The following is a 19,935-nucleotide window of genomic DNA, read 5'->3' as shown; positions in this document are numbered from 1 at the left end:
GGGATGGGCCCCGTCGCTGAGGGGCCTGCCCCCAGGGGGGGTGTCAGGGGATGAGCCCGTCGCTGAGGGGTCCTGCCCCCAGGGGGGTGTCAGGGGATGGGCCCCGTCACTGAGGGGTCCTGTCCTGGGGGGCTGTGGGGGATGGGCCCCGTCGCTGAGGGGTCCTGCCCCCAGGGGGGTGTCAGGGGATGAGCCCCGTCGCTGAGGGGTCCTGCCCCCAGGGGGGTGTCAGGGGATGGGCCCCGTCGCTGAGGGGTTCTGCCCCCAGGGGGGTGTCAGGGGATGAGCCCCGTCGCTGAGGGGTCCTGCCCCCAGGGGGGTGTCAGGGGATGAGCCTGTCGCTGAGGGGTCCTGTCCTGGGGGGCTGTGGGGGATGGGCCCCGTCACTGAGGGGTCCTGTCCTGGGGGGCTGTGGGGGATGGGCTCCGTCGCTGAGGGGCCTGCCCCCAGGGGGGTGTCAGGGGATGGGCCCCGTCACTGAGGGGTCCTGTCCTGGGGGGCTGTGGGGGATGGGCCCCGTCGCTGAGGGGTCCTGCCCCCAGGGGGGTGTGGGGGATGGGCCCCGTCGCTGAGGGGCCTGTCCCCAGGGGGGTGTGGGGGATGGGCCCCGTCGCTGAGGGGTCCTGTCCCCAGGGGAGTGTGGGGGATGGGCCCCGTCGCTGAGGGGTCCTGTCCCCAGGGGGGTGTCAGGGAATGGGCCCCGTCACTGAGGGGTCCTGTCCCTGTGGAGATCAGTGGATGAGGCTGGGAAGTTGCCCTCCCTCAGTGAGGGCTGTGGCAGGGACCACTAGGGGAGGATAACCTCCTTTCTCTCACTGTCTAGTCCCGTGTCTCTGGGCAGGGCTACCAGGGGAGCGGCATGGCTTGTGTAGAGCTGCACTGCCATGCAGCGTTCCCTCACTCCTTCTCTTGCACAGGATGAGCTCACCGCTTTAAATGTGAAGCAGGGTTTCAATAATCAGCCAGCAGTCTCTGGAGATGAACATGGTACTGCCAAAAATGTCAACTTTAATCCAGCTAAGGTGAGATCCCTGCAGGGCTTTGGGGGCCAAGCCCCACTGCATCGAGTCCCTCTTACTAGGGTTCCCAGGGGTAGGCCTTGTTCTTAATGATTTCTGCACCCAGACTGGTGATGATTAGTGTGGTGGTTCTAGATCTTGGCCCACAGCCAGGGTCTTTGGGATAGGAGTTCTAGGGTGGACAGGTTTACACTCTTGTGATGATCTGGCCTATCACCTTCCCAAGGCTAAGCTCTAGGAGTGTCTATCCTTCTTTGTGGTGGTGGGCTGCTGTGTTCCCAACCTTGGTGGGAGAGTAGGCTGCTCCGCTCCTGACCCACAGTGTCAGTGATGCGGTGTGATGTGGTGGCAGAGCTTTATCCACAGCTGTTGATAACTAGTACCTAGATGCCCCATCCTGACAGATTACTGGCTCACACTTGAGCTGCAAATTAAGTAGGAGGTTAGAACATCAGTATTGGCTTGATGCAGGGACATTGCTGTGGTGGATAAGAAGTTGTATGTTTGGAAGACAGACTTCTCTGTTGGTGCAAACACAAAGCTGGGAGTCATGAGATGCCTGTGCCTCAGTCTGGCCTCCTGTACAATGTGTTAGTGCTCACCAGGCCTCCCTCCCACTGATATCCTCGGATGGAAGGCCATCAGGAAGTGCCAAGTGTTGGGTTCTTCTGCCAAGGAATTAGAGACGTTCATTCCAGCGGTGCTAAAGCCAGGCTATTTTAGCGCTGCAATTCAGAAGTTCCCTTATTGAGGTATTCTCAGTCCTGCTGCAGATAGTCATCTTGTTGATTGAAGTAAAGGGAGCCATTGGCTGTTTTTGGTGATTGGGTTTTGGAAGTTCATGCTAATGAGACTTTGGGGATAATAGCAAATGTATGTAACTAATTAATAAAGCCAAGCCTCTCCCAGAGACTAACAAGGGGTTAGTGTGTAGCTCACAGGACCCAGTTCTGTGAGAGGCTTCTTACCCTCTTCTCTTTTTCAGATTAGTTCAAATTTTAGCAGCATTATTGCAGAGAAGCTTCGCTGCAACACGCTGCCTGACACGGGAAGACGGAAACCTCAGGTGAACCAGAAGGATAACTTCTGGCTGGTGACGGCACGCTCTCAGAGTGCCATAAACAACTGGTTCACAGATCTGTCTGGGACTAAGCCCCTCACTCACCTGGCTAAAAAGGTATGTTGCAGGTGAGGCTGCCAAGAAAGGTAGAACATGTCCTGTCTGAGCTCTTCCCTCACCTGGTTTTGTGGGTATTGTCTATTTTTGAAGACTGCAATGGAGGTTTTGCGGTTAGAAGAGGTTTGTTCTCTCTCCACATCAGATTGGTTATAGTTCTCAGAGTGTGTGTCCAGGACTCATCTTGGGCTGCCTGTGTCCTCCACAGCTGTAGAGCTAAGGTTCCCAGTTATTCAGAGACGAGGCTAAACTTTGTCTCATGGCATGTAGAGCTTGAATGTTTCATTTGAATTTCGATTGCTTTTAGGGGAACTGCTGCTGCCTACCTTTATTGGCCTCATGCTTAGATGAGGGTAGTTCATGCTGCTATGGTGTTTTCAAGTTCTCAAAGATTGTAGTGAGATTGTCTAGCGATAACTAGCTGAATGACTTCCCACACTCCTGTCTGTGGCAGCCTTCTTACAGGGAAGGGCTCTGTGTATTGGCCTGGTGGAGAGCTGGTTAAGAAGAGCATTTACATTTCTGTGCTCCAGGAGCTAGGCCTTGATGCTACCATAGTGGAGCTGGAATGATGAATTCTCCGAGGGCTGGATGAGGAAAGAAAGCTCTGTCTTCTGAAGAGGTGGGGCTAGAAACAGGGGGCTTGTGAGCCTGGCAGTGGTTGTGGGGAAGCTTAGTTCCTATCGTTGTAGCAGCAGAGTGTATAATGTAGAGGCTAGAGCAGAGGTAGTCAATTTATTTTTTTGTCAAGGTCTAAATTTCTTAGTCCAGGTATAATCAAGGTCCAAATTCCAGAGAAAATAATAAGTAAATAAAAAGATTTCGGGGTCCATTCAAAAGCGTCTGGTGGTCTGGATTTGGCCCATGGTCTGCCTATTGACTACCTCTGGGCTAGGGTTTGCCAGGTCCTGGAGTTCAGGGCCCCTGCGGGTAAAAGTCAGTTTTCACAGGCTGTTAGTGTGTCTTTTGTACTTACACACTTCTTGACTTGTTATCCACCCTTCCCTTAAGAACTGTGTTTATGACAGACCTGCCTCTTTGCAGTACCTTTCCCCAGTTTCCTGCTTCATTTCTCATGTGTTGCACTTCAGCTCTGGTACTGTTGCCTGCTGACCCAGGAAAATGTTCTTTATGTTGTAACTGCCCTGATGGAATGGCGCAAGCTGTGTGATACTTAGTTTGTGCACGGTTGTCCAGGCACAAGGGTGGTAGTGGATGTTACTCCGGGGTGATTCCTTTCTGGATCCTCAGAAGCTAGCTTTTCCCTTTTTCTGTTCTGTTCTAGGTACCCATCTTTAGTAAGAAGGAGGAGGTCTTTGGTTACTTGGCAAAATACACTGTTCCAGTGATGAGAGCAGCCTGGCTGATCAAAATGACTTGCGCCTACTATGCTGCCATCACAGAAACTAAGGTGAAAAAACGGCACGTCATTGATCCCTTTATCGGTAAGTGACTTGAGTGGAGTCCTGGCCTTTTCCCTACCAGGTTTTCTCTTCCTTGCCTGTTGTTGTGCTTGCACCTCCTCGATAGAATAGTAGTCGTTAAGGATGAAAAAGATCTATTTGGCCACATCTGCCCTAGCCGGGAGGGTATATGCAGTGTAGTTGTAGCCAGGTGCGTCCCAGGATGTTAGAGAGACAAGGTGGGTGAGGTGACCTGAAGAAGAGCTCTCTTTGGCTCAAAAGCTTGTCTCGCTCACCAACAAAAGTTGGCCCAATAAAATATATTACTTCACACACCTTATCTCTCTAGCCAGGAGGGGGCAGCACAGGCTTCCTTCTACTGGATCATGACTGCTGTTTTCATCCTTCTAGTTACATCCCAGGCAATGGGGCTTCAGCCTGTTCCCTTGGACAACAGACAAATACATCTTCCTGAGAACGAATATTTTCTGATAGTCTTTCACAGTTCACTCTCATGACTCTTTCTTACACCCTGTGTGTTCCTCCCCTGAACAACCCCATTCCCAGTTTATACTGCTGCCCATCACTATATTATCTGAGCACTTACCACGTAAAAGAAATAGCAAGAGGGACTTCATGAAGTCTCTGCTCCTCTCTCTTTCTGGGACAAAGACTACACTCTAGCTTTTTTATTTTATTGGGTTGGTTGATTAATATGTTTGTTTACAGAGTTTTGTTTTATTTAATCTCCTGATCTCTGGAAGTTTTTTCCACAGCTCAACCCCTTCAAGCATGCTTTATTCCCAGCTCTCACCTGCCTTGTCCTGGGCTTTGTGATCTGAATCATCCCAGAGGAGCCAAAATATCTTGACAGTTCATGGAATGAAATTTGGGCTTAATGTAGCTGGGACATACTTTATTAATTGCTTTGAAGATTAAGACCAAGGCCTTGAACATGTTGCTGACTCCATCTCTCAGATCACTAATGGGGATGCTACATCAGGCTGTCCTGACCCTGTCCCCTCCTGTTTCCCTCCATCCCTTTGCTCTTGCCAGATCTTCAACAAAGGTGTTTAAGGAATCTTCCTTTCTAGCGAACTGCCGTCCTGTATTTTGTGTGTTAAAGACCTGCTTTAAAATGCAGTTCAGAATATGTCCCTTGTTCTCCTCCTTTCCCTGGAACCCACAGGTGTATCTCTTTCCTTGTGGTTTTTCTTCCATCACAGGAACTCTTTGACTCTCCCTCCCCCTGCCTGGATCAGCCCTCTCCCATTCCTCTTCCTGCTTACCTACTCACTGATGACTGTCTTCTTCGTTCCAGAGTGGACACAGATCATCACCAAGTACCTGTCAGAGCAGCTGCAGAAGATTTCTGAGTTCTATAGGCAGCTCTCTGGGCAGGGTTGTGGTTCACCATCTGGGCCCATGCCGCAGGAGGTGGAGCACGCTTTGAAACAATGGGACTACAATGAGAAACTGGCTATGTTCATGTTCCAGGTGAGGTGTTGAAGAGAGCTGCTGGCTGGGGTGGGGTTTGCAAGGGATACTCAAGGCTCAGAAGTAATTTGCTTTTGCAGAATGTATTCCATCTCTGAGCCCCTGGGTGGCCCAGCAGGAGGAATAGGGGTAGAATAGCTCCAGGATGCTCTTCCTTTGGTCCTCTCACCCTGTCTGTCTGTCTGTCTCCAGGACGGGATGCTGGACAGACACGAATTCCTCACCTGGGTGCTTGAATGCTTTGAGAAGCTACGGCCAGGAGAAGATGAATTGTTGAAACTGCTCTTACCTCTGCTGCTGCGGGTGAGCTTCAGGAGAGAACTACCTCCTCCAACACGGCTCTGGGGAGCGCACGCCGCCTTGCACTAGCCTGGGGTGTTTTCCCAGCCGCGTGCCTTCCCCCCACATCAGCCACCAGCTAGCAGAAGGGAATGCTGCTTATCCCACTGCTTTCTGCTACTGCAAGGGGCTTTGTTCCAGCTCCTTGTCCCTGCCTTACCTGTAACGGCTGGACTCTTGATGGGAATAGTGTGTTCATTGGATGGAACTGAATAGAAGTGGCTTTTCTCTTCTGCTCCCATGGCTGGTTCCACTAGACCCCCAAGCTCCTGAGAAGGCAGGGACTGGGTACATTGAGATCAAGGGAGATGTTGCCCATGGTGCTCTGTGAATCTCACTGGTACTTAAGCAACATTGTGATGACATTTTCCCCAAGGGTTCCCCTGCTGTTTAGGCCTTTGCTCTGGGCGAGGCTGTGGCCCTATCCGTGAGGCACAACTGCACAGCATTGGCTCTGGGGACTTCTCTAGTGTTGCTTGGAACTGGGATGGTTTTTCCTTCTTCCCCACAGTACTCTGGAGAGTTCGTGCAGTCTGCATACCTGTCCAGGCGCTTGGCCTACTTCTGTACCCGCAGGCTTGCCATGCAGGTGGACGGCACGGGTGGGCACCTGCCCCACATCCTATCCGCACAGACAGGAGCTGCCCTCCCGTCAACACCCGCCCCTCAACCGGCTGCAGGAAATCCTCCCCCTAGTCCCTTCAGTGACTTGCTGCTCTGTCCCCAACACCGCCCGGTGGTATTTGGGCTCAGCTGCATTCTACAGGTAGGGTTTTGCTGGGTTAATATCAGTGGTGAAGAAGGCTGGAGCTCTGATGGGTCAACAGAAGACATTCTGGTTAAAATATTAGTATGATGCAAAATCAGCACAGTACCTACTAGAAACTGGCTGGCTGGTAGAGCGGGGATCATCACCAAGAGAGTGTTTCTAGTTGGATCCCACAGGCACCCATTGTTGGCCCAACACTCTCTAATATTTTTATCAGTGATCATTCCTGGTAAAGTTTGTTGATGACACAGACTAGTTGAGATGGTAAATAATGATGATGGGTCCCTGGGCGCAATATGCAGTTTAATATGGCAAAATACAAGGTCTTGCCTCTGGGAATGCAGAATGTAGGTCACAGTTGAAGGATGGGGGACTTTATTCTGGAAAGCAGGACTTGGAAAAGGACTTAAAGATAGGACTTAATATAGGCCTAGGGAGGTGGTGTTACCTCTCTCTATAGCATTGGTGAGTCCATTACTGGGATGCTGTATCCTGTTCTGGTGCCCGCACTTTAAAAAGGTTGTTGAAAAACTGGAAGCGGTTTAGAGACAAGCCATAGTGATTAGAAGAGTGGAAAGCCTGCATTGCAGTGAGTGACTGAAGGAGGTCAGACTTTTTAGCGTACTGAAAAGTATGTTAAAAGAAAGGTGTCTTGATCATGGTCTATCAGTATCTACCCGCATGCGGAGAAGATTTCTGATAGCAGACGACTCATTCATCTAGCAGAGAAAGGCAGAACAAGATGCAATGACTGGAAGTTGCATCTTGATAAATTCAAACTGCAAGTCTGGCATAAATTAACCATTGGAACAAGTTAGCTAGGGATGTGGTAGATTGTCCATCACTTGGAGTTCTTATATCAACGCTTGTTGACCTACTGAATCAGAAGTCCTGGGCTTGGTGCAGGAATCCCTTGGTGAAATGCTCTGTCCTGTATTATGTGGGGTGTCTGACTATGGAATCTGTGTAGCAACGAATAAGAAACCCTGGGGCTCCAGGATTTGGGCTACACGCATCCCCCATCACGCTTCTGATTTATTTGCTAGTGAGTCCTCTCTGTGTCATTAATGTAACTGCGATGGCCGGGCTAGCCGGGGAAATTCACGTAGTGTTATTGTGGGTCTTTATGAGCTGCATGCACCAGCTTCTCACTAGCCTAAGGCAACATGGAGTTTTGGCCTTGGCTACCTAAACGTGTCTAGTCTAAGTAAGCCAATGCAGTAAATGCTGGGTAGCTTCCTGCATGGAGAGAGGGCACCTCTGTACCCCAGCACACTCTCCAGCCTCGAAGCTCTTTCAGATGGGAGCCTATTCATAGGTGTGGTGAGGCTGAGGCTGGGGAGTGTCTGTACAGTCTGGGAACAGCCCTGCCGGGTGCTCTCGGACCCAGGAGGCAGGCTTGGAGATGCTCAGTGCTTCTGCTTTGGCTGTCTGCTGCAGAGTATCATCCTGTGCTGCCCAAGTGCTCTGGTCTGGCATTACTCCCTGACTGACAGCAGGATAAAGACTGGCTCTCCACTGGACCATCTGCCTATTGCCCCCTCCAACCTGCCCATGCCCGGGGGAAACTCGGCCTTCACCCAGCAGGTGAGCAGCTTTCAAAGGAGGGAGTGTTGGGGGCCCAGGACGTTAGCACCTACCCCAGTCCATTCAGGCTTATCTCTCCATGTTAAGCAACAGCACCTCTGGCTGTGCTCCTGCCACTGCTGAGCCTGAGCAGCTGAGGCACTGAGAGATGCAGGAGGCCTCTCCTCCCTTTGTGCTGCAAGCAGGGCACCCATGGACCTGGGGGGTGGGCAGAATCTCTTCCCTTGTGCCTGAGGCATCCAGCGCCCCACTTGGGGATGGGCGGCGTCTCTCTTGCCTTGTGCCTCAGGCAGGGCAGCTGGCATTCCCTGGGTTCTGCTGGCAGCTCTCTGTGCTGCAAGTCTATTCTGGCCACCCTCGCAGGTGTTTATGGAATTCCTTTGCCTTTAGGTTCGGGCGAAGCTCCGTGAGATTGAGCAGCAGATAAAGGAGCGTGGCCAGGCAGTTGAGGTCCGCTGGTCATTTGACAAGTGCCAGGAAACCACTGCAGGTAACTTACTGCAGGATCTGCAGTCTCTTCTCCCTGTCCCTAGCATCAGATGTGTTAGCCTGAACCAGTGCCCTAACGAGCTCCATGTCCAGTCATCCTCTCTTTGGCTTGTCTCTTGGCCACATTTCTGCTCGTTTGACCACAGTGAGGAGAATGCAGATGAATCTCGCTCTTTCCCAGGCTCAGAGCCCTGTGGGGATCAGGCCCACCCCCAATCACAGGTTGTGTCTCCTGTCTCCCATGCTCTGAGCTCGCAGAGATTTGGGGCTTTGCCTCCTGTGTTCCTAGGTCTGTGATACCAGTTGCCCAAATGCTTGCTTATGCACACTCCCCTTTCCTTCCCTGTCCTGCTCCAGGATTCACTATCGGCCGGGTTCTGCACACTTTGGAAGTTCTGGACAGTCACAGCTTTGAGAGATCTGACTTCAGCAACTCTTTGGATTCCCTGTACAACAGGATATTTGGGCTGGGACCAAGCAAAGACAGTCATGAGGTGGGTGATGGGCGACACTGGTGATGCCCTGTGCTGGTGGTGGTGGGTGCAGGTGCTAGTCGGGGGGTTGTTCTCTTTCAGGTTTATGTCCAGCTGGCAACATGAGGGAACTAGCTACTTGGGTGCCACATGAAAAGTGGCCCATTGCAGACAAGACATTGGAACTCCATTGGAGGGGGTGTCTACGCAGCCCTGGGTTAGGGAGAGAGCCCATGTAGAGAGAGTGAGGTGTGCATTGTGAGAGCCTATGGTAAGGGCTGCCTGTATTTCTGAGGGAGGGGAAGCCTGTGCAGGCACGGGGGAGGTGGTGTCTGGTGCTGCTGAGTAGCATTCCGTACAGCCGACAATGACTGTCCTGAGCAGAGGCGCAGCCCCAGACCTCTGTGAAATGGGAATTGCCTTTGATGGGGGGTGGGTTCTTTGATCTGTAAAATCATGCTGTATAAATACACGAAAACCAAATGTTAAACAACCCATCCAGGAAATGACAACCCATGCTAATACCGGGGGGGGGGGGGGGGGGGCGGAGGAGGCTGTGCAGGGAGCTTCCAAGGGCAGTTGACTTTTGTCCTCATGGATTCAGGGCCACAGGCTGCTCTTTGGAATCCAGGAGCTGCTAGGTCATGCTCTTTTACCACAACTGAGCATGGAAAGTAGCATGTCCTGGAGAGCTGGGACCCAAATGACTAGAGGTTTGGAGGTCAGTCAGTATCAGCACCCACAAGGAAACTGGGATCCAGGGCAGTCTCTGAAGGGCTGGGGTAATGTGCTTGGTGAGCTTGGCCCCAGCCTGACCCCGAAAAGGAGGAATTCTGTGAAGAAAGCCCTGCTTTGGGATTTCCCAGGGGTGTGTGGTGGAGACTAGCAGCTGCTGCTGGAGTTCCCCCACTGTGTGGTCTGCATGGAGCGTGGAAACCCCGCTTCAGACTCTGGCTTGGTGTGTGTTCTGTGTGTACTGGGAAGAGAGGAGTAGAGCAGATTTCAGGCTGGTTGGCTTCCTGCTGATCACCTTCCTTTGTGTCCTGACTGCCTGTGCCCACAGGAGCGGTTGAACTCTAACCTGTGGTTCAGTGCTTTACCATCATGCCTGTGTTCTGACAGATCTCCCCAGATGATGACGCAGTGGTGGCCTTGCTGTGTGAGTGGGCTGTGAGCTGTAAGCGCTCCGGCCGCCACAGGGCTATGGTTGTGGCTAAACTGCTGGAAAAGCGGCAAGCGGAGATAGAGGCCGAGGTGAGTCCTTGTCCCTGATGGACCCTGGAAGTCTTTGAACAGCAGCTAATAGTTGGAAAGAGAACAGTAGTTACTGGGTTGGTCGCTGGGGTTAAAGCAAGGGTGACCTTCTCCAAAGAAGAGCTCTCCCATAACTATGTAGTGAGGTGGTGTCTCCAGAACTGATGGGCGGAAGCCTGCTAGCTGAGTACTGGATGCCAAAGGCCCCTTGGTGCTAGTGCCTTTGGCATGAACATTTACTTTGACCCATAGTAGGCCAGAGACCACCCCACTGTATGGGACTGCTCTGTGTGTCTCTCGGGTTCTCTGGAGCACAGATACAGAAGCACTAGGTCTCCTCAGAGGCTGTGCATAGTGGATTATGGGAAGGTTTCGGGGACTGGCTTTCTCCTATGGAGGGAGGTTCTCTCTGCAAAGACAATGTCTGTCTTTGGGAGTGGGGGACACTGAGTTTCTCCTCCTGGCAGCAGCCTGTACTCATGTCTCTCTCTCCAGAGATGTGGGGACTCTGAAGTTGTGGATGAGAAAGGCTCCATCTCCTCAGGTTCCCTCTCAGCAGCCAGCACGCCTGTCTTCCAGGATGTCCTCATGCAGTTCCTCGACACTCAGGCTCCTGTGCTAAGTACGTAACGAGAACTCGCTAATGTCCAGCCTTCCCTCTTCCTTGAGCCCGGGACACACCCAACAGTCTCACTTGGACTCTGGAGAGGAGGGGATGCAGCCCGGAGGGCAAGACATTGGGAAGGGATGAGGAAATGTAACTGCTGCTGAGACTAACTGGAGAGGAGCCCAAGCATTTAGTTGCTGCCTCTGCCAGCTGTGTGCTCTGGCCTTGATCCCCACTGCGGTTTCCTAGCCCTGCCTTGAATCCTGCCGGGTGGTTGAGGGGCCTCTAGCCCTGCCAAAGGACATCCCTGGGTTAGATATCGGGCAGGTGGCCAGTGCTGCTCAGAGCAGTGCTGGAGGGAGGACTCGGGTAGCGCTACCTGCTCCTTCATGTGCTGTCGCTGTGCCTCCAGCGGACCCAGCGAATGAAAGTGAGAAGGTGGAGTTCTTCAACCTGGTGCTGCTGTTCTGTGAGCTGATCCGGCATGACGTCTTCTCTCACAACATCTATATGTGCACACTCATCTCCCGGGGCGACCTGGCCATGGACTCGCATGGGCCCCGCCCTCCCTCGCCCTTCGATGACCCCGCCGAGGAGCATGACCGAAAGGAGGGGATGGGCAACAGTGGCATCAAGCTGGAGGTAAGGAGCACCGGCTCTCATGGCCCCTTCCCAAGTGCTCCTTCCTGATTGTCCTTACGTCCCGGACTCATCCCCTGCAAAGTACCTGCACTTGCCACCTGCCTCCTCCCTCCCCCAAGGCTAATCCTATAAAACTTCAGCCTGAAGGTGAAGGGTTAAATTCTGAGCTGCTGAAAGGGGCCTGTGGCATGGAAAAGGCTCTCGAGCCATGATTCAATCGCTCATGCCGTGCAGCCCAGCTCTAATAAGATAGCATGTAATGAGCTACTAGGATTTGAAAACCAAAGGGGCATTAACAGTGGCTGGCACAGGCACTGCTAGAGGGGGGCTCATTCTGCCTGGGCTGTAGGCTGGACAATGCCGTGGGGAAACTCTGAGGTGTACGCGTTTCCTAGTGCAGCGTGGAGAATTAACGGCTGCCCCTTGTTTATGGCCCCAGGACACCGGCCTCTCGGAGTCCATGGATATTGATCATAGCTCCAGCGTGCTGTTTGATGACATGGAGAAGACTGATTTCTCGGTACGTTCCTGTTTTCCTCTCCTACCTGGTGCTCGGTGAGTAGCTCAGGTGTGCTTTGCTGGGCACCTTGCCAATGTGGAGGTGCATCAACTTGCTGCTGTGTGCCTTCTGTCCTCTATGGAATTGAAGGGCCTGGCCAAAAGGGCTCGTGTCTTGCGGCTGGTTGGGGCGGTATGGTAGACACAACTTGCCTGTGAATGCTCTTGAGTCGAGTGGTACAGAGCATGTAGGCAGGCTAGGATCCAGCTGTGTAACCAGGTGTGCCATTCCATGAATTTCCTCCTTTGTAGGGTTGACACCACCCCAGGAGCTGCTTGTCACTTGGAATGGTGAGGGAGCAGGAGGTGAGAGGGACATTACTGAGAGGCAGTGCAGGGTATGGAGGGTGAAAGTGGGGAAAGGATGGTGACATTGAGACTCTTGCTTACCTGGGAGAAGAGATGTGGTCCAGTGACTCTGCAGCCTTGGGCAAGTCACCTGACCTCTCTGCCTTAGTTTGTGTGTTTCTTAGCTTGTTGTGGGAGTCGCTCATTCGTGTTTGCAGAGCACTTTGAGTGGAGATGCGCAGTAAGAGCTAAGAATGATCGCTGTTGAAACCGCCGGGAAATTTCTTTTTTCCAGCCATTTGTATCTTTCAAGATGTGTGTTGGACACCTGTGGTGTCTGGGGCTGCACTGCCCCCCAGGGGGCCTTTTGCCTTTATCTTGGCTCTTGTGGAGTGTTGTCATCAGAATCATAGCCTCTAATTCCTAACTTTCTGTTGCTTGTTCTCAGTCCAAGGTGTACCAGGAAGCTGTACTCATGTGCAGATTGGGGAGGGGGATCTGGTACCTGGGCTGGGAGCAGTGTCCTGAGGGGTGGGTGCTGTCCCCATGCTTTGCCCTCCTTATCAGCTGTGGGCTGGAATAGCCTTGTGGGCTGCTTTCAGTACCATTGATGTGTGGCCACGTACCACAGCAATCTTGTCTTCTCTCCCTAGATGTTCTCTCCTCCAATGCACTGTGAGTCTAAGGCCAGCCCTTCCCCTGAGAAACCAGACCCTGAGAAGGAAGCAAAGCCTCTGCTAAAGGAAAAGGCTGCAGAAGGAACACTAGCATCCCTGTACGACCAGCCCCGGCACATCCAGTATGCCACGCACTTTCCTATCCCTCAGGTATGAGAACTGTGCCTACCTTCCCCCACCCCTTTCACCCAGGTATCAGACCTGGGCTCACGCCACCCTCCCATCATGAGACCTGCACAGTTCCTTCCTGCTGCTCTACCCAAGCATGGGACGCCTGACGCCTTGCAGCTTGAGCACTGAAAGGGAAAGGAGCATGGTCATGCGTGCCTTGAATGCTGGGGGCAGTTTGTCTTTGAGTGGGTGCCTGGGGTGGCTTTTTGCTTCTCCATTCCCCAGGGTCATCTCCCAGCTGCACCTTCCCTCTCCTCTTAGAGACCCATGTGTGATGAGATGATTGGCATCTAGCCTGAAAGCAGCTAATGCGGTTGTCTCCCTTTGGCTCCCAGGAAGAGTCATGCAGTCATGAATGTAACCAGCGGCTGGTGGTTCTGTTTGGGGTTGGGAAACAGCGAGATGATGCCCGACATACCATCAAGAAGATAACCAAAGACATTCTGAAGGTGTTAAACAGGAAGAGCACAGCAGAGACAGGTTAGTGCAGCCTGGGCCCGCCCTGCCCCAGGAAGGTGTTCCTTTCCAGCTGGTTGGGTCCCTTGGGAGACCTGCACACAGGGGCAACTGAGTGTGCAAGGGAAGCAATGACACTGACTAGACACAGTGTGCTGTCACACAGGAAACCCGATGAAAAATGTTAACTAGGACAGCTGCACTGAAGCCAATGGAACAACATTGATTTACACCAGGTGGGGATTTGGTCTGTTCCACTTTTCTGTAATCTCTGTCAGTCTAGGGCTTCTTAGAGGTGCCTTGTGACAACAGCAGACACCAGTGTTTTTAAGTTGAGGATGCTCCTTTAAAGGAGAGATGAGATGCTCTTGAAACCAAGCTGAGGGATTTTGAGGCTGAGTCCCGGTGAGAGTGGCTAGTCTCCCAAGAGAAGCCCCTACATTGGGGCAGTTAAACTGCGACTGGTCAGAGCCCTGGAGAGAATAGCTAATTCATTTGGGATGGATTAGATACTTCACCATCCCTGACCATCACTCTTAACTAGGGATTCCCATCTCTGGGAGTTGAATTTGATGCCTTCTAGAGCAGGCCTTACAGCTTATGAGTTGGCCCAAGACCCTTTGCCCTAATGGGGGGAACGTGAGGCTCCCTGGTTCATAGTCATAGATTCCAAGGCCGGAATGAACCACTGTGATCATGTAGTCTGACTTCCTGTGTAACAGGCCATGGAACTGCCCCAAAAGAATTCCTAGAGCAGAGCTTTTAGAAAAATATGCGATCTTGATTTAAAAATTACCCGTGATGGAGAATCCACCGTGACTCTTGGTAAATTGTTCCAGTGGTTACTCTGCCTGCAGTTGGGTGGACCCGTGCTCCCTGCTGAGGAATTGGAAGATGCATGTGGCTGTCTGTAGGGTGGCTCTGTGCCCCAAAGAAGGTAGTCTGGTAATGGCTCCCTGTATTTCTTGCCTTTGGCAGGTGGAGAGGAAGGCCAGAAGAGGAAGAGGAGCAAGCCAGAGGCATTCCCAACAGCTGAGGATATCTTTGCTAAATTCCAACACCTTTCTCACTTTGATCAGCACCAGGTCACCTCTCAGGTATGGGGTTCCGGAATGAGAAGTCTCCAATCTGGGCCCTGGCTGTATGTGCCCCACTGCAGCATGGAAAGCAGCCTCCAGAGGAGACAGTGGGAGAGTAATTTGGATCTGACAAGTGGAGCTTTGCAAGGGGCTGATACCCCCTTGTGCCTCTCTCTCTGCCTGCAGGTATCTCGCAATGTCTTGGAACAGATCACCAGCTTTGCCTTAGGGATGTCATACCATCTGCCTCTGGTGCAGCACGTGCAGTTCATCTTTGACCTGATGGAGTATTCGCTCAACATCAGTGGTCTCATTGACTTCGCTATCCAGGTGAGCCCTGGGGTCTGAGGTGCTTCACCGGAGTGGGGTTTATCTACGTTAAATCCAGACTAAGTGTGTTTCTGAAGGATCTGCTCTTGCTCAACCACAGGTTATTGGGTTGGATGTAGGAATCTCTGAGTGAGGGTCTCTGGCCTGGGTCTTGCTGGATGATCATAATGGTGCTTTCTGGCCTTAGACTCTCTGGTGTTCCATGGGGGGAGTGGCCATGAGGTATGCTTGTGTGTGGCACAAAGCTGTAGTCCTCCTCTGGGGCTCTGGTTTTGAGGGTCATTTTTCCAAAGGTTTCAGGATTGTTTGGAATGGACCTTGCTACTGTTCTTGTCCCTGAGCTGCAGTGATGCCTTTCTTGAGCGAGAACGTTTTTTTTTCTGTTCATGGCAGCCCTTCCAACAACAAGGGTGGTTTCCTCCCTCAGAAGGTCCTGCCACCCTGCAATACAAGCTGTGTTAGTGGTTGTGGCAGACTAGGCCAGATGATATTTTAGAAAATTTGCTATAGTTGGAGGCATAACTGAAACTGTTACACTCCAGTTAGTGGATGAGCTAAGTGGGATTTTGAACAGGTCCTGGTAGTGAAAGGTCAGAGCTATATCTAGGAAGCCAGCCTGCCCACACTTGTGTCCAACCGGCAGGCTTCTTCTGGTTGGCACCCCAATGCTGGCAGACCCCCTGAACTGACTGGGGCCTGGATGGCAGGCTTCGCCCGGATTTCAGGCTCCTGAATGCATTGGTGCCTAGCCAGCAGGCTCCCTCTGACTGGTGCCCCAACGACAGGGTTTGTAGCAGTGGAGTTGTCTGGATTGTTGAAGGGTTTTTATGTCATTGGGTGCAGTTGCTGAACGAGCTGAGCGTGGTGGAGGCAGAGCTGCTGTTGAAATCTTCCGACCTAGTTGGCAGCTACACCACCAGCCTGTGCTTGTGCATCGTGGCTGTGCTGCGGCACTACCACTCCTGCCTTATCCTGAACCAAGACCAGATGGCCCAGGTCTTCGAAGGGTAAGGGAGCCTTGTGCCCCTCTTGGGCAGGGGAAGCCTCATCTCTGGGCTTTGTCCCAGGTGGGTTGGGGGGACAGGGGTCTGTCCTCCTAGGAGGTGTCTCTGTGCCTGGAGCTTTGTCCCATGGAGGGGTGGGCGTGGGGAGGGATCTGTTCTCCGAGGGCATTGTCTCCATGTCTGGGGCTCTACCCTCAAGTGGGTGGATGCTGCCTGTGTCTGATGCCATGCTCCTTCAGGCTTTCCTTTCAAGCTGCTGCAGCATTTCTTGTCTCTTTACAGTCTGTGTGGGGTGGTGAAACATGGCATGAACCGCTCCGATGGCTCCTCAGCAGAGCGCTGTATCCTGGCCTACCTCTACGACCTATACACCTCCTGCAGTCACCTCAAGAGTAAATTTGGGGAGCTCTTTAGGTGAGTTTGAGGCAGGTTGGAGGCAATGGGCACTGCCCTCAGAAGGACCATGGCCTCAACTTTGCTTGTGATCTTGCACACACTGTTCCCCACCAGCTAGTGTTCTTTCCTCATGGACATACGGTGGGGGTTCCCTGCCTCAGGTCTAGCTGAGCATGCAGAGAGAATGGTAGTTGCCTGGGGCCATCTCTGTTACTGCGGTGCCTGCAGGCTGAGCTGCTGACTGGTGAGCACTTCCAGGAGCTGCACTGAGAGCAAGAGGAAGTGGCAGCCCCAAGCTAGTTCACTGAACCCCCTCTGGTATTTTCCAGGGGCTTCCCCAACAAGGAACAGGCATGGCTCTTCATGGAGGAACTTTTTTGAATGAGCCCCTTAAGCCTTCATGTAAAAGCTGGAGCTCTCTGCACTGCAGAGGATGCAGGGGAGGTCTGGGAGAGGGAGCAGAAGGCTCTTACCCCGGGCCTCGGCATTGCTTGTGAAAGGCAGTGGGAAGCATGTTTGCAGAAGTGCCTAACCTTCCCTTCCTGTCCCTGCCAGTGACTTCTGCTCCAAGGTGAAGAACACAATCTACTGCAATGTGGAGCCCTCTGATTCTAACATGCTGTGGGAGCCCGAGTTCATGATCGACACCATCGAGAATCCATCCGCACACAACTTCACCTACACCAACTTGGGCAAGAGCCTCAACGACAACCCGGCCAACCGCTACAGCTTTGTGTGCAATGCACTCATGCACGTGTGTGTGGGACATCATGACCCAGACCGGTGAGGCGCAGGGCTGGGGTTATTGAGACCCCCTCTCAGGTGGCTCCACTTGTGTAGGGAGAAGGAGTGTCTGTGCTCCTCGAGGGGGCAGCAAGATACAATCTGAGGATGAGGGAACCAGTAGCCACTTGTCATGTGTCCACAGGGCATACTATAACTCTGACATTCATACAGCCTCTTTGGGAGGTTACCCCTTTAGTCCTAGGCCTCCACTACCTCCTACCCTGAGCCTGGGTTACTGGCTTCAGCACACGTTTCTCGTCAGGGCTCCTCCATCGGGTCCAAATTAGTTTAGGCCCCTGTTGGAGATATGCTGCTCTCAGGAGCCACACAACCATCAGATGTTTTGCAGAGTCCCAGAACAAGCCAGCACATATTAGTCAGCTGGAATATGGTATTTTAGGGTCCTTTGGTTAAAGTGGAAAAGCCAACTTATACGCTTGTCCATGCTGGCAGCATTACCTGCCTCTCTGGCCTGGAAGTGTCTAGGATTCCAGTCTCTCCTCTGCACTGCGCAGCAGAGGTCTTAGCGCTGTATGCTGATACCTCCGTTCTTTGTTTCAAGTTGCTGTTATGCATGTTCCATACGTTCTGCTTCCCTTGGCTGCTAGTTCTTAAAAGTTAATATCCAGTTGTTGGTCTTCCATTGTGCCTGTCTGATGCAACTCCATTTGTATGTTAATGGTCCTTCAGAGTTTATTCAGACTGTCACAACAGTTCTGGAATTAACTGCACCTCTGACTCTTTGAGTATCAGGGGGTAGCCGTGTTAGTCTGTATCAACAAATATGACAAGGAGTCCGGTTTTGCCCAAATAAATCTGTTAGTCTTTAAGGTGCCACCGGACTCCTTGTTGTTTTTGACTCTTTGAGGGCACGCCCAGTTAGGTCTCGGGCCTCTAGCCATCACTTTTCTTGGACGGGAACCTGCGATCCACTTCTTCCAGACTGTGGACTTAGACTGCAAGCTCCTGCAATTCACTGTGATTATCTCAGCAGATCTGACTTTAGTTCAGCACCTGCAGCCCTGTTCTCTCAGGGGCAGTGACAGGTTTAACCAATAACCAGGCAGCTTTCATAAAGCAAAGTACTATTTATCTTTAAAAACAACAAACAGCCTATACACACATCTGGCTCACCAGCTGTCACCCATTTGCCACCTGGAGACCCTGACAGGATTAAAGTACTTCAGGCCCTCTGCAGGGCCTATCTCTCTTGGTCACAGTTTTGGGTCAGTTCTTGTATCAAGCGTAAGTGATCTCTCTCTAGGTCATGGCAGTCACTTTATACAGACAATTTCTTTGTCAGCTAGGCCTATTGAACCAGGTCAGACCAGTCCGTGTTATTTTCCAGGGGTGAAACTTCCACAAACTTTTTACCTGCAGTAAGGATTTGTGTAAATAACTGTTAATAACTGCCCTCTCTACCAAGTGACTTTAGTTAATGCAGGAAACCCTTTAGCTTCCCTATTGACTTTAGTGAGGCTTTTGATACCGTCTCACACGATCTTCTCACAAACAAACTAGGTAAATATAGTCTAGATGAACCTAAAGGTGGGTGCACAACTGGTTGGAAAACTATTCCCAGAGAGTAGTTATCAGTGGTTCATAGTCAAGCTGGAAGAGCATATCGAGTGAGGCCCCACAATGATCCGTTGTGGTTCTGGCTCTATTCAATATCTTCATAAATTATTTGGATAATGGTGTAGAGAGCACACTTATAAAGTTTAAGCTTTCGTGGGTGAATACCCACTGCGTCTGATGAAATGGGTATTCACCCACGAAAGCTTATGCTCCAATAGGTCTGTTAGTCTATAAGGTGCCACAGGACTCTTTGTCGCTTTTTACAGATCCAGACTAACATGACTACCCCTCTGATACTTATAAAGTTTATGGATAATACCAAGCTGGGTGGTGGGTATGGGTTTCAAGTGCTTTAAAGGACAGGATTAGAATTCAAAATGAGCTTGACAAATTGGAGAAATGGTCAGAAATAGATAGGATGAAATTAAATAAGGACAAATGCAAAGTACTGCACTTGTGGATCTCAAACTAAATATGAGTCAACAGTGTAATACTGTTGCAACAAAACCAAACATCATTTTGGGATGTATTAGCAGGCATGTTGTAAGCCAGACACGAGAAGTAATTCTTCCACTCTACTCAGCACTGATAAGGCCTCCACTGGAGTGTTGTATCCAGTTCTGGGCACCACACTTGGTTGGGGAAAGATGTGGGCAAATTGGAGAAAGTCCAGAGGAGAGCAACCAAGATGTTTAAAAGTCTGGAAAATGGCCTGCCTCCTCCCTCCCCCAAGGCTAATCCAACCGGGTTATTTGAGCTTCTTAACTCCTTACAGGTAAAGGAGGGATGTTATGCTACCCTTAGCTGTATGTTTATGACACGGCCTATGAGGAAAGATTGAAAACAATTGGATTTGTTTAGTTTAGAGAAGAGAAGACTGAGAAGGGGGGACATAAGTCTTCAAGTATGTCAAAAGTGATTATAAAGAGGAGGGTGGTAAATTGTTCTCAACCACTGAGGACAGGGCAAGATATGGGCTTAAATTGTGACAAGGGAGATTTAGGTTAGTCATTAGGAAAAACTTTCCTAACTAAAGGTGGTTAAGCACTGGAACAAGTTGCCTAGGGAGGTTGTGGAATCTCCATTAATAAAGGTTTTTAAGAGCCGGTTAGACAAACACCTGCCAGGAATGGTCTAAATAATACTCGATCCTGCCTTAGTGCTGGGGCTGGACTAGATGACCTGTCCTAGAAATATAGGACTGGAAGGGACAGATCATCTAGTCCAGTCCCACATTTCTATGATTCTATGACTGAGTCAGGAATTCAAGAACTAACCAACCCATAAAGCTATATACAACATTAATAAAGTTGATGCAATAGTGATTGAATATTCTAGGTGTCCATAGAATCTGTC

At 51.3% G+C, this 19,935-nt stretch overlaps 1 protein-coding gene across 1 annotated transcript in view; it reads left to right on the top strand.

The window, feature by feature from the left end:
* MED12 (mediator complex subunit 12) overlaps nt 1-19,935 on the top strand; it is a 73,205-nt gene that overhangs the window by 702 nt on the left and 52,568 nt on the right. Inside the window, 20 exon segments of the mRNA XM_065410898.1 lie at nt 918-1,022; nt 2,005-2,196; nt 3,482-3,641; nt 4,921-5,096; nt 5,289-5,399; nt 5,947-6,201; nt 7,645-7,791; nt 8,182-8,281; nt 8,638-8,774; nt 9,876-10,007; nt 10,503-10,629; nt 11,027-11,256; nt 11,696-11,776; nt 12,756-12,929; nt 13,286-13,487; nt 14,385-14,503; nt 14,672-14,815; nt 15,659-15,822; nt 16,102-16,233; nt 16,771-16,998. Coding sequence (XP_065266970.1) covers nt 918-1,022; nt 2,005-2,196; nt 3,482-3,641; nt 4,921-5,096; nt 5,289-5,399; nt 5,947-6,201; nt 7,645-7,791; nt 8,182-8,281; nt 8,638-8,774; nt 9,876-10,007; nt 10,503-10,629; nt 11,027-11,256; nt 11,696-11,776; nt 12,756-12,929; nt 13,286-13,487; nt 14,385-14,503; nt 14,672-14,815; nt 15,659-15,822; nt 16,102-16,233; nt 16,771-16,998 — 3,116 coding nt within the window.

This window comes from Emys orbicularis, chromosome 9, assembly GCF_028017835.1.
Source record: "Emys orbicularis isolate rEmyOrb1 chromosome 9, rEmyOrb1.hap1, whole genome shotgun sequence".
Taxonomy (NCBI): domain Eukaryota; kingdom Metazoa; phylum Chordata; order Testudines; family Emydidae; genus Emys; species Emys orbicularis.
This window is presented reverse-complemented; position numbering and strand designations above follow the sequence as displayed.